This window comes from Nannobrachium achirus (genome assembly GCF_963921795.1).
Source record: "Nannobrachium achirus genome assembly, chromosome: 21".
Lineage (NCBI taxonomy): Eukaryota > Metazoa > Chordata > Actinopteri > Myctophiformes > Myctophidae > Nannobrachium > Nannobrachium achirus.
This window is the reverse complement of record NC_137828.1, coordinates 38,165,993-38,180,773: the sequence shown is the minus strand read 5'-3', so window position 1 is coordinate 38,180,773 and position 14,781 is coordinate 38,165,993. Positions and strand designations below refer to the sequence as shown.

Here is a 14,781-nt window from a genome sequence, read left to right as displayed (position 1 = left end):
GTGCTCGTTCGTGCATGCGCAGTTGCGCACGTGGGCGGCGAGAGCTGGATTGTGTTCATCTTTGTGAAAAAGGCACACAGCCTTTACTCACTGAGCGAGTGTTTGTGTCTCACCGCAGCGTGGCCACCGCTGATCCTAGCGGAGCCCCTGCGGCAACCGCTGCTTGCTTGAAGGGCCCTTAAAAGGGGATTCATGGAATCTCAAACGTAATGGTGCCACATACTGTACAGTAATTGTACTGCACACATTCTGCCAGGCTTAATGTTCGAGGCCATAAGGGACACATGGTATTCTCTTATCTTTCTCTTACTGTATCAGAACCTTTAGTGCATAATGTTTTTTATGAATTAATGTAATTAAAAATGTAAGAAACTGTACAGCAAAAGAAAATCATGAAGCCCATATTCTGTCTAATAAATACTTTTATTGAAACAAGTGTACAATGTCAGTACTGTTAGAGTAGAGTTTTACAAAGCTGGGTGAATGACGGGGCATCAACAGTTCAAACAGGGCACTTGCATGGACTGAAACCTTAAAATAATGGCTGAAGTAATTTTAAGATTTTGAAAACAGAAAATAAAAATAACCAAAACAAACTATTATATTTCTTAATCATTTCACTCAAAACCTATAACAATATGCCTATTGACATCAAGATAACACTGTCAGTTATGTAACAAAAGGATTAAATTACTTTCTATTTTGACTTGACACTGACTTAGGCCAATTTACTCCACACTTAGGCAATTGTTTTGAAAGACAACGCACCTGCAATGTGAGTGGTGAAAACGGGACACACGTGCATATCTCCTTGTGTGGGCCCGTTCTGTCCATGACATCGGTTACACTATGTGTAACACTACACACCAAGTGAAACGTAGGAGCAATTTTCACCGCTCAAAACATTTAAAAAATAAAAGCCCTATTTTGGCCCAAGTCACACTCTTGATATGCCATAATACTAAACAGGTGGAATGATCCTTTAATTAGGATATATAGGCGGCCAGTGTCATGAGGTGCTGATTTAGGCAAAGATATCATGTTCTTAAAAATAAATAAAAATAAAATGACATAGGCCATTATTTTAAGGTGGCGCTGTAATACCCGTGATGCAGCACCAATAGTGGTAGTCATGGTTTGAAGACATCTCATCTCAAGTGCAAGTTTCTTTTAACATCAACGTAACATAATGAGGAAAGTTTCATCTCTTTTAATTACACAGAACCATTAAAACATACAGCAATTTAGGAGATTTTGTTTGTTTGAAATGCAGCGGCTGCACTTCTCATGCATTCCCTTCTTCAGCCGGCTATTAAGAAAGCACTCATTATTCTGGGTTGTCGTCTGTGGGCCAGAACTTGCTTTGCGTTCACGTACACCTCCATCCGCACAGAAACCTTGAGAAGATGCCAACTTATCAAAAAGCAATGGAGCAGATGGTTTATTTGATCAATGTCTGAGGTTGGCGATGCATTTACAGTTGAGGATGATGAAGATGCAATGTGTCTTCCAGTCGCAGAGATGGCATATTTACCATGCCTACATCTTCCTCATCTGAGCCATCAGCTCCTCCAGGCTTTGTTCCGTCTCCTCCACCGTCTCTACATCTGCTGTATCCTGGTTCAGACAAATGGCAGAGAGTGGTTGGTGATGAATAAATTGCACAAAGTAGCTTAGTAAGCCATTAAAAAGATATGCTATATATGATTCTCAACCATTTTAATTTCAAGGATCCCCAGTTTGACATGCCTTAGGCTACGGACCCCCATTTAATGGCATTTCTATCTCTGGGACCCCAATTTACAGTATATTGTAAAATCAACATTAATTTAACTCTGAGAGTGTACAAATGGAGCCCTTTTGTATGCTGACGCAATGGGGGTCTGTATCCATTTGTACACTCTGAGTTACAGACCTATAGGGTCCATTTGGTTCCTAACTGTCAATCATTTAGCTGGGGACACCCTGGAACTCCCTTGGAGCTTTACACTATTTATTTTGACTATTCTTACATGGAAGGCACTGACCTTGTTTGGAATGGTGTAGGCTACAGTGATGCCCTCTGGGAGGTCGGGGACGGGGCCAGAGGCGGCCTGCAGTTCCTCATCAGTCACCTCTGATACCAGCTCTATACCTGCTCAGAAACAAGGCAGCCAGCTTTTACATGGGCGTGCAAAGATAATGGATTTGTCACTGTTGCTAATGCAGACGTAGATCAACCACTTTACACTTCTGTTCATTGCTCACCCCAATCGTTGTCCTCATGTACAACAACCTCTTCTTCTACCGCCACAACTTCCTCCTTGGGCCTCTCTGCCTCTTTCCTCTGGTGACAAAAAAAGATGGGACAGAGATAAGTTTAAAAGGTGATTTATACTTGGTTGAAAATAGACAATCTACAATGCATTGCTGTGCATTGAGCTTGTACCAGGCAGCACACCAAGTGTAACAGGGCTTTGATTTACACATCGCCAACTAATCTGACCTTTCTGGGCATTTGGCACACAAACACACCTTGTACTCCTCCTGCTGTCTCCTGCAGTAGCGGTCATCACACTGGGGGTTGGGCTTCATGGCCATGGTGGGAAAGAAGTCCTGCATTGCATTGTAGCCAAGATAGTAGCTAACCGTGCCAAATTTTAACAGGTACCTACAAGACACAAAACATTTAACCAAACGCTTGTCAACATAATTTACTTTGTGCTCACGGTAAGAACCACCTTACTTAACTACATACAGTACAGTATATCGTTTTGATACCCCTGCCCGTTGGTTATAAATAAGATCTTACTTGAGAACATTTTGAACCAGGATGCCTGCAACCACACCCATGGTAGTGGGCAAGCTGGCAGCACACACCCCGTCCCTCTTCAATGTCTTCTCATCGATGTTGGCGGCTACCACCAGAGGAGGAGCACACTGTCAGGAAGACAACATCATTATATCTCACTTGTTCCTTTTGATGCTGTGACGATCACATGTGCACAGATGAGTAGGTCAAATATAGAAACAAAATGTGTGTTGTTGTTTTTTTAGTTGTCTTCAGAAACTTTCAACCTGACATCTCTAATTTGGGCATGTCATTATAGGCAAAGATTTCAAACATATTCAATAAAAGCCGTTCTACACGTTTGCTCCCGATGCTTGTTGATCAAATATTGTTGCTATTTTGAAAATCAAGGATCAAGTGGCTTGGACGTACAGCAAAGCAGGCGGTCTCTCCGGGGATAATGAGCTGGATGTGTCCCGACACGGCGTTCTCGCTCACACCAGACTCCATCCATATCTGAGGAAGCTCGTTGCAGGCCTGCAAGGAATACATTTACACCATCAACATTTAATTCACTTCATCAGCATCACACACATAACGTTGCCATCTTTTTGTTTTTTCATGAATTAACACCCCACTTGATCAGGCTACAGCGCCTCACAAAAGCATCAAAAGTAGCAGATCTGCAAGCTCAGCTACTTGTTGATCAGCTACTTTTGCTATTTTAAATCCTAAAAGTAACCGTTTTGCACATATGATGTTTCCACCCGACAGAGACGATAAGCAAAACATGTGGCACACAGTGGAAGCTTGTAAGACAGCCATGTAACTGTACTGACCGCATTGATGGCCATCCGAGCCTCAAAGTTATCCACGCAGCTCAGGACCAAATCCACTGGCCTCCCTTCCTCCAGGCCTCCATGGCTGAGAGAACACACACAGAATAATTAACCATGAAAGCATAGTGTCTGGGAAAGAAAAGAGAGATAAAGGTTTCGCTGAAGAAAAAAAAAATACCTGATGCGATCCATGAAATGTGTAAAGTTATCCATGGTGGTGATGTTGTAGTTGTGGGTCTCAAACGACACGTCGGGATTGATGTTTCTGGTGGGCAAGATTGAGGAATAACTAAATGGTCAACAACAAAATGACTTGAGGAAATCACAGTGGTGAAATTGTATACTTTGTTGCATGACTTGGCAATAATGTGTTGGTTGTTTTTGGCAGGTGACGCAGTTGTACGACAAACATTAGGCATTTAATCACTTTAACCATTATTTTATACTTTGGCTATCCAAAAGTTGCAGATATACAAGCTCATATATCGCCTTACTTCGTGCCACGCTACGAGCTTGTAGATTTGCTATTTTTGAAAGATTGGGAGAATTTGCGCAAATCTTTGAACATTCTTTTACTCAAACCTTTGCTTCTGGGGGTCCCTCCCTGGTACATAATATTTTGAGATGGGGGTGGGCGGCCAAATACATATAATTTGGGGGGGTCCTTGACATAAAATATTTGACAACCACTGACAAAGAAACAAAATTTTTCAGAAAAACCTAGGTCTCAGGTCTTATTCAGAGGTTTACCTGAGTGTGTGTTCCGCTGCTTCCACTTTACTGAGGCCAGCCTGGTGGGGCTGGAAGAACAGCCGGTTCATATTGGCCAGCTCCACTTTGTCATAGTCAAAGAGGAGCAGCTGTTGAGGACATAAAACCATATGGATGAGGCAGGCTGGGTTAGGCTTTTATTTTATAAACACCAGGAGAAAGTCTATGATATGATGCAGAAGTAGAAGCAATGGGAATGGTTGTATTACCTTACCAATGCCACATCTTGTGAGCATTTCAGCTGTCACACTACCCACTCCTCCAACCCCGACCACTGCTACCGTGTATGTCCGGATTTTCTGTTATCATCACATTTGAAAGAGATGAGAGGGAGTATACTGTATATACTGTAGGCAACATTGAACAACTTCGTATGAAAATAGCACTGCCAAACCTGACATCATACCTCATAATCGTCCACTATACCCATTCTCTTTAAAGCCATTAGACGACTGTGAGGGAGACAAAGAACATGATTTGGTTTTAGTAGTGTGTTTATTTCGTTTTATGATGACATATGGCAAGGGTCTTCAACAAGGGGTCTGGGACTCCTAGGGGGTCCTCAGAGTTACTACAGGGGGTCCTCCAAAACTCTTTTCTCCTTTTTTACATTAACCACTTGAACCCTAGTGTCCTTGTTCTGAAAACGTTAGCCCCAAATATCAGATCATTTGGTGTAGAGGGGAAAAAGAGCAGAGTGAAAGGTCAAGTTTATTAAGTAGGCCTATAATTGACGGTTCAAGTGGTTAAATATCTGAAACGACAAATTGACATGAATCCAAAATACACTGATGATTGTGCTGTCAAACAATGAAACTATGTGGAATCTATGAAGAGGTTGTGGGGGTCCCTGCTTCATCTCTCTCTCTCTCTCTCTCTCAACTACGGGGTCCTTTGTCTGAAAACGTTGAAGACCCCTGTTTTAGTGTGTTTGGTTCGTTTTATGATGACATATGGCATTTCTGAAGGCCTGAGTAACGTTGCAATGGGCGTGACCATGCATGCAGTGAGTGACCACCACGGCACCCCACCTACAGTTACCCACAGAAACGTCAAATATCTTATTATTACCTGTACGGATTGGAATCGACAACCTCAGCACTCATCTTGTCTATTTTCTGTCTGTGCGGCAGGTTGTGATCAGCCTCCTCCACGGCACGCCTCTGCTTACACTTAATCAGTTCATTCTCCAGCTCTCTCACCCGCAGCTTCAGTTCTTCCACCGTGGCCATCGCTTCACTTTGAACGTTTTAACAACCTCGTCACTGTCCAAAATGCAACGATCAACTCAATATGGCAGGAAGAAATAAATATAAACAAACACCTAAGTGACAAAGAAAGAGACTGATCGACGGCTGAACAAAGTACACGTATACACAACTCCTCCGATCAGCTGTCACACTTGTGTGTTCCTGTAAACAAAGTCCGTAGAGGAACCAGACTGTCAAACTAGAAGCGTTCCGCCTGATTTGTACTTACTTGCATGTCACATTACGAAAATATCTGATCTGCAAGCCCGTAGGGTGTAGATCGACAGTCTATTTATAGACCATAGTTAAATGTCTTTGCGGCAATTCTGCCGATGAATGAAAACATGACATTATTATAGTAGGGGGAATTAACCTCAGAAAATGGCCAAATCGTTACGCGGCGGATAAAAGCACCAAATTTGGTACACATGTCCCTTGGGTCATCCTAAAACATCCTAGAAGGGGTGCCCAAAAAAATCTTAAACAGGAAGTGAGTTATGGACAAATTTCAAAATGGCCGCCTAAACTGTTGACTGTTGACTCAAAAGACATCAAAAGAATCTCCAAAAAGCATAAGATTTGGCACACATGTCCCTTGGGTCATCCTAAAACATCCTAGAAGGGGTGCCCCAAAAAATCATAAACAGGAAGTGAGTTATGGACAAAAGTCAAAATGGACGCTTAAACTGTTGACTGACTTAAAATACACCAAAAGAATCTCCAAAAAGCATACAATTTGGCACACATGTCCCTTGGGTCATCCTAAAACATCCTAGAAGGGGTGCCCAAAGAAATCCTAAACAGGAAGTGAGTTATGGACAAAATTCAAAATGGCCACCTAAACTGTTGACCGTTGACTCAAAAGACACAAAATGAATCTCCAAAAAGCATAATATTTGGCACACATGTCCCTTGGGTCATCCTAAGACATCCTAGAAGAGGTGCCCAAAGAAATCTTAAACAGGAAGTGAATTAATGACAATATTGAAAATGGCCACCTACAGTGTTGGCTATGACTCAAAAACCTATAGAATCTCATAAAGGCATACGCTTTGGCACATGTGTCCCCTGGGTCATCCTAAGACATCCTAGAAGGGGTGCCCAAATAAATCTGAAACAGGAACTTACTGACAAAATTGAAAATGGCCGCCTACAGTATTGGCGATTGACTCAAAAGACAACTAAAGAATCTCATAAAAGCATACAAAAGCATCCTAAGACATTCTAGAATGGGTGCCCAAAATAATCTGAAACAGCTAACAAAATGGAAAATGACCTCCTAAAGCAGTTGACCCAAAAGAACACAAAGTTGGTTCCTTCCTTTCCCTATGTAAAGCGACTTTGGGTACTTAGAAAATAGCTATATACATTTGAGCTATCATTATCATCATTATTATAAAGGGACTTCATAAAAGCCTATAAGTTGGTACATATTGAGTACTGCTTATTATCCCAGAAGGGGTTATTTATTATATGGTTAATCCTTTTGAAGTGCTTAGCCAAGAATCAAACAGTGTTACAGTGCTTGAAATATACACCTGTGTTCTGTATGAGAAGACAACGGACATTAGGCAGTTTAAGCAGCCCGTTTCTACAACCGCAACGTGAGGCGGGACAACGGCTGCTATGACGTAATCGCTGTAGCAGTCAAAATCTTTAAGCGAACAGCCATCGGCGACGGGGTCCCACCTCTTTTACTGAACTCTTTGGTTCCCATGGTGATACATACAGGCAGCAGACGTTCCAGCCACTACGTGGGAAGTGAGCTTCTGGCGTTGTAGAGACGGCCGCGACGGGGACAGGTTTATCTATCGAGCGATGATCATTTCCGGTTACCGTTTTCATCTGCCGTAGCCGTCAAAAGCTTAAAGTCGCTATTATGAAACTGGGAGGACCTGTTTGCTCATAATTGTCTCTCAATGGAAACCATTCCTCCCACACAGGCTAGCTGCACTGCTACAACATTCAAATCGAGCAGTAGCCCCTCTGTTCGAGAAAGTGTAGATGCTAGGATGCTGGGTTACCTTGCACAGCATTATGTCAATGTGCTGGTCATTATGAAATGGCACACATGAATAGTTACTAAACACTAATCACAAAAAAACAGTAATGATCTAGAAGAAAAGATAGAGTGAAGATAGACCAAAATAAGCAAGAAGATGTAGTGCAAAATAGAAATGCAGAGAGTAAAATAAGAATATGCTGAAGATAAGATGCAGAGTACAATAAGTATGAATATGCATGCAGAGGGTTAGATAAATAAAGAAGGTTCAAAGACTAAAGTACATTAAGGGTAGGGTTCTATCGGGTTTTGATGGTATGGTAGTGCCATTCTCTGTTTACTCTGTGCGGGCAGCAAACGGGAGCCAGTGGAGGCAGCGGAGAAGGGGGAGATGATGTACACAGAGAAGGGGGATGTACACAGAAGGTAAACTGAAAAATACCCCAGGTTTATGCAGACTGTGCAGCTGTCAACAGTTTAAACAGTCTTTTAGAATTACTTCAGTATGGTCCCTTCCAAAACAAATAAATAACCCCTTCTAGGATATAATAAGGTGAAGGCCTAGATGCCAAATAATATGTTTATATAGTGTCCCTTTATGTTTTCTTTTGTGTCAACTGCTTTAGGTGGCCACTTTGAAATTCGACAAAAACCCTCTTCCTGTTTAAAACATATTTGGGCACCCCTTGTAGGATGCGTTAAGATCACCCAAGGGATATTTGTACCACATTTCATGCCTTTATGATATTCTTTACTCTTTAGGTGTCTTTTACATCATCTGTCAATACTGTAAATTAGGCAATAACTAACATCCTGTTTCAGATTTCTTTGGGCACCCCTTCTAGGATGTCTTAGGATGACCCAAGGGATACATGTGCCAAAGTGTATGCGTCTATGAGATTCTATAGGTTTTTTGGAGATTCTTTTGGTGTCTTTTGAGTTAGCGGTCAACAGTTTAAGCAGCCATTTTGACTTTTGTCCATAACTCACTTCCTGTTTAAATAGTTTTTGGGCACCCCTTCTAGGATGTTTTAGGATGACCCAAGGGACATGTGTGCCAAATTTTATGCTTTTTGGAGATTATTTTGGTGTCTTTTGAGTCAACGGTCAACAGTTTAAGTGGCCATTTTGACTTTTGTCCATAACTCACTTCCTGTTTAAGATTTTTTTGGGCACCCCTTCTAGGATGTTTTAGGATGACCCAAGGGACATGTGTGCCAAATCTTATGCTTTTTGGAGATTCTTTTGGTGTCTTTTGAGTCAACGGTCAACAGTTTAAGTGGCCATTTTGAATTTTGTCCATAACTCACTTCCTGTATGAGATTTTTTGGGCACCCCTTCTAGGATGTTTTTGGATGACCCAAGGGACATGTGTGCCAAATTTTATGCTTTTTGGAGATTCTTTTGGTGTCTTTTGAGTCAACGGTCAACAGTTTAAGTGGCCATTTTGACTTTTGTCCATAACTCACTTCCTGTTTAAGATTTTTTTGGGCACCCCTTCTAGGATGTTGTAGGATGACCCAAGGGACATGTGTGCCAAATCTTATGCTTTTTGGAGATTCTTTTGGTGTCTTTTGAGTCAACGGTCAACAGTTTAAGCGTCCATTTTGACTTTTGTCCATTACTCACTTCCTGTTTAAGATTTTTTTGGGCACCCCTTCTAGGATGTTTTAGGATGACCCAAGGGACATGTGTGCCAAATCTTATGCTTTTTGGAGATTCTTTTGGTGTCTTTTGAGTCAACGGTCAACAGCTTAAGTGGCCATTTTGAATTTTGTCCATAACTCACTTCCTGTATGAGATTTTTTTGGGCACCCCTTCTAGGATGTTTTTGGATGACCCAAGGGACCTCTGTATCAAATGTCATGCTTTTATCCGCCGCGTAACGATTTTGCACTTAATTCCCCCTACTATTAGGCGTGTGTGTGCGCCATAGAGATGGGATTTATGACTCTCTGTGAAGTGTGCTGGATCTCTGGGATCCACGCGTTCCTTTCAAAGAGCCGTTCAAAAGACTCGTTTTAGTTAGGAGATTTTGATTAGAATTACAAATCAATTCAACCACGGTCCACCATTTCTGCCATTTGAAAATAGCCGATCTACAGCGACGCATTGTGAGCTTGTAGATCTGCTACTAAAAAATCCTACATTTTATTCATTGGAAAACCTGTGAAACGTGTCATTTGATACCAATACTTTTGTACTTTAACTGAAGTACATTTTAATTCAGAACTTCTACGTGACGTGTGGCAGAGTATTTCTACATTGCAGTAGGCCTATTGATACTTTTAATTCAGTAAAGAATTGTTGTACTTTTCCCACCACAGTTCATTAGAAAGGAACGGCTCCCTACTGAGTGCGAACCAGATCCCATCGTTCATTTCAAAGAGCCGTTCAAAAGACTCGGACGTTCACGAACGTCCCATCTCTAGTGCACCATTAAAGCGGTCCGACTCCCAGCTAACCTCGCGTCAACTCTGACACTATCAAAGAGCTGTTGAACAATGCATGATGATGCATCTATTAATATTTAATCCACAGTGAGACAAACATGGACGACCAAACAACTCCTGTACGGGACGAGCACAGGTTTGACGTTGTCAAACTTCAAAGATATTTGTCCCTCAACTCTAACAAGGTTTCAAACTTCACTGTCAGACAGTACAGGTTGGTATGGAATGCTTTTTATGCCACTGTTTATCTGTGTGTATTAACATACATTTATCTATAGAGCTAATCCCTGCAAGAAATGTCAAGAATCATGTTGATCTGACAGCACAATATAATACTGCTTTTCATGGTGTCTTTCCCCAGTTCTGGCCAGTCCAACCCCACCTTTCTGATCCAAACACCAACTGAGAGCTATGTACTCAAGAAGAAACCCTCTGGTATGCTGCTACCAGGTGCTCACAAGGTACGCTGTTTATTTGTGCGGTTCTGTGAAAGCTACAACACCATTCTAAAAGATCAACCCATCGTTGTATGTTTATTTTACACATGCAGAAACTAGGCCAAAGATCATGTTATTATCACTGTATCTGCATGACAGGGTGTGGTTTTGTGTAATGTCCACCAGGGGGAGACGTTTCCTTATGTTAATAAAGTTAATAGTTGGGAGCGATGTGTGTCCTCCACATAAACAGTAATGGGGAAAAGTACTCAAATGTTTTGCTTAATTTAAAGTATCAACACTGCAATGTAGAAATACTCTGTTCTAAGTAAGAGCCCTGAATTCAAAATGTACTTGAGTAAAAGTACAAAAGTATTGGTATTAAAAATATACAAAAGTAAAAGTACTCGTTCAAAATATAGCCTCTAAAAATATGTTGAAAATAGCAGATCTATACAAGCTTACAATGTGTCACATCATATAATAAATAACTGGTAAGATGCCTCAGGGATCTCCATATATGGGCATAAAAGGGATTCTGTTAAGAGTGGTTCCCATGACATCACAACATACAATATATTTTATGCCCATACATGGAGATCCCTATCTGAACCAGCCACACAGACATGGGCCATGTCTTGGCCATCTGGCCAGTGATATGACATCAGGGATCTTCATATATGGGCATAAAAGGGATTCTGGGGAATACCCGTATATGGACTTTTACATAGGTGATGTCACCTGTGATATCACCTGTGATGTCACAGTGATGTGTCAGGGAAACCACAGTGTCAGATGTGACCTTCAGAGATACACGGATACGTGGACAAGATGTGCTGGTTTTCATAGTAAACGATAAAAATCCACAAAGTGACTAAGGTTTTCAAATAATTGTAAAGTAGTAAAGGTATAATATTTGCCTCTGAGTGAGATGTAGTGGAGTAGAAGTAAAAATACAGGAAATTGGAATTGCCCAGTAAAGTAAAAGAAATACCTAAGATTGTACGGTACTTAAGTAAACTTTAATTATTACACCACTGCACATGCACATAAATGATTGTTAACTGATGTGACCAGTCTCTCCTACAAATAAATGTGTCATAATGTCATTTATTGATTTTCCCCTTGCATGCACCATGTGTAATAAAGCATATGCCAGTATTTGGGCACTGACCACGGTGAGAAAGGTTATTTTATCTTTTTAACCCTCTAAGGCCCAAAAATAGAAATACTTGAAATAAAAATTTGAAAAAAATCAGATGGTGTTGTAGGAGTCCTAATAAGAGGAACATTTAATGTTCTTTTTTCAAAAAAATGTTTTTGTAAGGTTTTATAGCCATAAATCATAAATCATGCCCTAATTTACATATTGGGGAAATGTCAGCGGGTGTGGTGGGTGTGAATGTCAGCCTCTGTGGGAGGTATTTATATGCAAATATTGTGGCCAATGGCATTGTAATAATAAACAATAGAATCCAATGGTGATGTTTAGGTGGTAGGGGGAGCTAAAATAAAATGATTTAAACCTTTTTTTGGATAAAATACAAACGTTGTAATATTACAACAGTGGGCCTTAGAGGGGGAAGTTTTAATGTGGACATGACTCTGATTAAACTGTTTTATTCTTCTTTTATTGAGTCTACTCTGTTCAAATGTTTAATATGAGTTCCTGGTTTGGCAGTTTTAGTCTGAAAAACTGGAACGAACTGGGGAAACAATGGCCAATATCTGTGATATCTTTTTTGTGCTGTTTACATTTCTGTCTAATAAAGTGTTCAATCAATCAAAAAAGCACCTGTTTGAAGTGAGGGTCATCTCAAAGCAAAGGCACAGACCATTGTTTTGGCTCCTCAACATCCTTTGCATGTTGAGTTCCAGATGCTTCCAGTAGGGTGGAGGACACAAACACACTACGATCCTCATTTGTTCCATCAGCTGTTAATGTTTGTATTCATAACAAACTGTAACCCCGGGCAGGGCAGGATGTCAATGTGTCTTATTTTATTTTTTAAGGGATCTTCTGCTGTATTTGATAGTCTGTGGAGAGAGACAGGAAAGAGAGAGAGAGAGAGTGTGGGGGAGTGATATTCAGCAATAACGTTTCGGCCGGCCCGGGAAATGGATCTTGTGTTGTGTATGGTGTATTATATCTGTTTGTTTTCCTACTATCTGTGCAGCTCATTGCTTCTCTTACCGTACCAAAATACATGAATATTAAAAGTATATTGCTATTATTTTTCCGTGATTCTTCTGTTTAATGGCTGGTATATTTTACTGTGTGTTTAGGTGGACAGGGAGTATCGAGTACAGAAGGCCCTGTTTTCAGCTGGTTTCCCTGTGCCCCAGCCCATCCTGCATTGCACTGATACCACAGTCATTGGAACAGAGTTCTATTTGATGGAGCATGTAAAGGTAAACTTGCACAATGTATGCATTCTATGCATTCTACTTTACAGCTTACAGCCAATTATTATTATTGTTAGCATTATGAAATTATAATTGGTGTGTGCGCGTGTGCGTGTTTGTGTGTGTGTCAGCGAAGTGCAGTATATAGGGTTCGTGTGTTAACAATAACTGCCGCTCTGTGGAACAGGGACGTATATTCCGGGATATTCGTCTCCCAGGGTTGCGTGCCGCAGAGCGGAGTGCACTGTATGTGGCTGCAGTGGAGGTATTGGCTAGACTACACTCTCTGGACCTTGCATCCTTGGGCCTGGAAACGTATGGGAAAGGCCCAGGCTACTGTAAAAGACAGGTGAGAGAACAAGTTGTTTTATATTGTGAATCAGAATAACCTGTCACCTTTTGATGATTTTTTTTAGAAGCTATACAACACCATACAATTGCCAAATATGAGACTTGTAACCTGCTTGAATCTGTAACGTACAGTAGGACCTTGTGACATTCATAATGGTTGTTTATGCTAAAAGGTCTTAACCTGGACCAAGCAGTACCAAGCAGCAGCTCACAAAGACATTGCAGCCATGGATAAGCTCTCTGATTGGTTGATGAACAACCTGCCATCCAATGATGACGAGGTTGCTCTGGTCCATGGGGATTTCAGAGTGGACAATATCGTTTTCCATCCAACAGAGGTAGATCATTCTACCAAAGTCTTGTCTCTAGTGTGGATTGATTGATTGATTGAATACTTTATTTGACAGAAATGTTAACAGCACGATGTACAGTCAGACATTTAGGCTAAAAGGATAACACAAAAATGTTCTGGCGACTTGTTTCCATTGTGGTCCTATGTGTTCAGTTAATCCACATAGGCATAAAATGTACACACAAATACACATCAATAAATATAAAACACTATGGGTTCTATTTTCGTCCATGCCTTACCCCTTATCCCTACACTTTCTTGCCATTTTTTACTATTTTGAAAAACGATTTTGAATGTTTCAAGGTGTCGATGTAGACCAGCTATTTGAAGTATTTTAAAATATTTTTCAAAATAGTAAAAAAAAAAAAGTTTAGGGATAAGTTTTAGGCATGGACAAAAATATTATAGCTTTATACAAAGGAGAAAAGGGGGAAAATCTGCAGTGAATGCCTCCTCCTTTCTATGGGACAAATTAGTTTACCTGCCCTTGTGGTCTCCTGATAGATGGATTTATAGGCCTGTTTTGAAAGAAGCCAGTGATTCACATTTCATTGTATGTGTGTGTGTGTGTGAGACCTTTAGTTTTAGTGCTTTTTTACAGTTTGCGTTTTGCGTTCGCTCCTCACAGGCGCGTGTGATAGCAGTGTTGGACTGGGAGCTGTCCACCACAGGCCAGCCCCTGGCAGACCTGGCCTACCATCTAATGCCTCACTATTGGCCCGGCAGCCTCAGCATCCTCAGCACCATGGGCAGCCTTAAAGGAATAGAAGGTACAGTATCTAAAATGGATAGTTGCATGTTTTTGTAAGGTTTTATAGCCATAAATCATGCTCTAATTTATATATGGGGGATATTTTTCACAATAATAACATATGTACATGTTCTAGACATTCTAATGATCACCAAAAAAAAATATTACAGGTATTTTACAGGAATAGCTTCAGTGAAAAAGTGAGATGTTGTTCGTCAAAACTCTGGAATGTCAGCCTCTGTGGTGGGTGTGAATGTCAGCCTCTGTGGGGGGTATTTATTAGAGATGTTACCGATCAATCGGCAATGGATCGGATCGGGCCGATCAAAGCGTGATCGGCGATAATCGGTGGTTTAGATCAAAAGGTAAATTCACCGATCCGATCCGATCGGTGCATCC

At 41.0% G+C, this 14,781-nt stretch overlaps 2 protein-coding genes across 2 annotated transcripts in view; one reads left to right on the top strand and one right to left on the bottom strand.

Moving 5' to 3' along the window:
- Positions 1-412: 412 nt before the first annotated feature.
- On the bottom strand, positions 413-5,769 carry uba5 (ubiquitin-like modifier activating enzyme 5). The gene is made up of 12 exons (XM_080751924.1): positions 5,452-5,769; positions 4,787-4,832; positions 4,590-4,679; positions 4,360-4,469; positions 3,788-3,874; positions 3,610-3,694; positions 3,203-3,307; positions 2,792-2,919; positions 2,515-2,650; positions 2,248-2,326; positions 2,028-2,134; positions 413-1,617 (listed from the first exon to the last, which is right to left on the bottom strand). Exons 1-12 carry the CDS (start codon positions 5,610-5,612, stop codon positions 1,540-1,542), a joined length of 1,212 nt encoding a protein of 403 aa, XP_080608050.1. The 5' UTR covers positions 5,613-5,769; the 3' UTR covers positions 413-1,539.
- A 4,334-nt stretch (positions 5,770-10,103) lies between these two features.
- The window catches only part of acad11 (acyl-CoA dehydrogenase family, member 11), a 45,731-nt gene continuing 41,053 nt past the window's right edge, over positions 10,104-14,781 (top strand). Inside the window, exons 1-6 of the mRNA XM_080751478.1 lie at positions 10,104-10,299; positions 10,447-10,546; positions 12,809-12,934; positions 13,116-13,277; positions 13,453-13,617; positions 14,260-14,401. Of these exons, the coding sequence (XP_080607604.1) occupies positions 10,184-10,299; positions 10,447-10,546; positions 12,809-12,934; positions 13,116-13,277; positions 13,453-13,617; positions 14,260-14,401 (811 nt within the window). The 5' untranslated portion in view covers positions 10,104-10,183. The remainder of the gene's footprint in view (positions 10,300-10,446; positions 10,547-12,808; positions 12,935-13,115; positions 13,278-13,452; positions 13,618-14,259; positions 14,402-14,781) is intronic.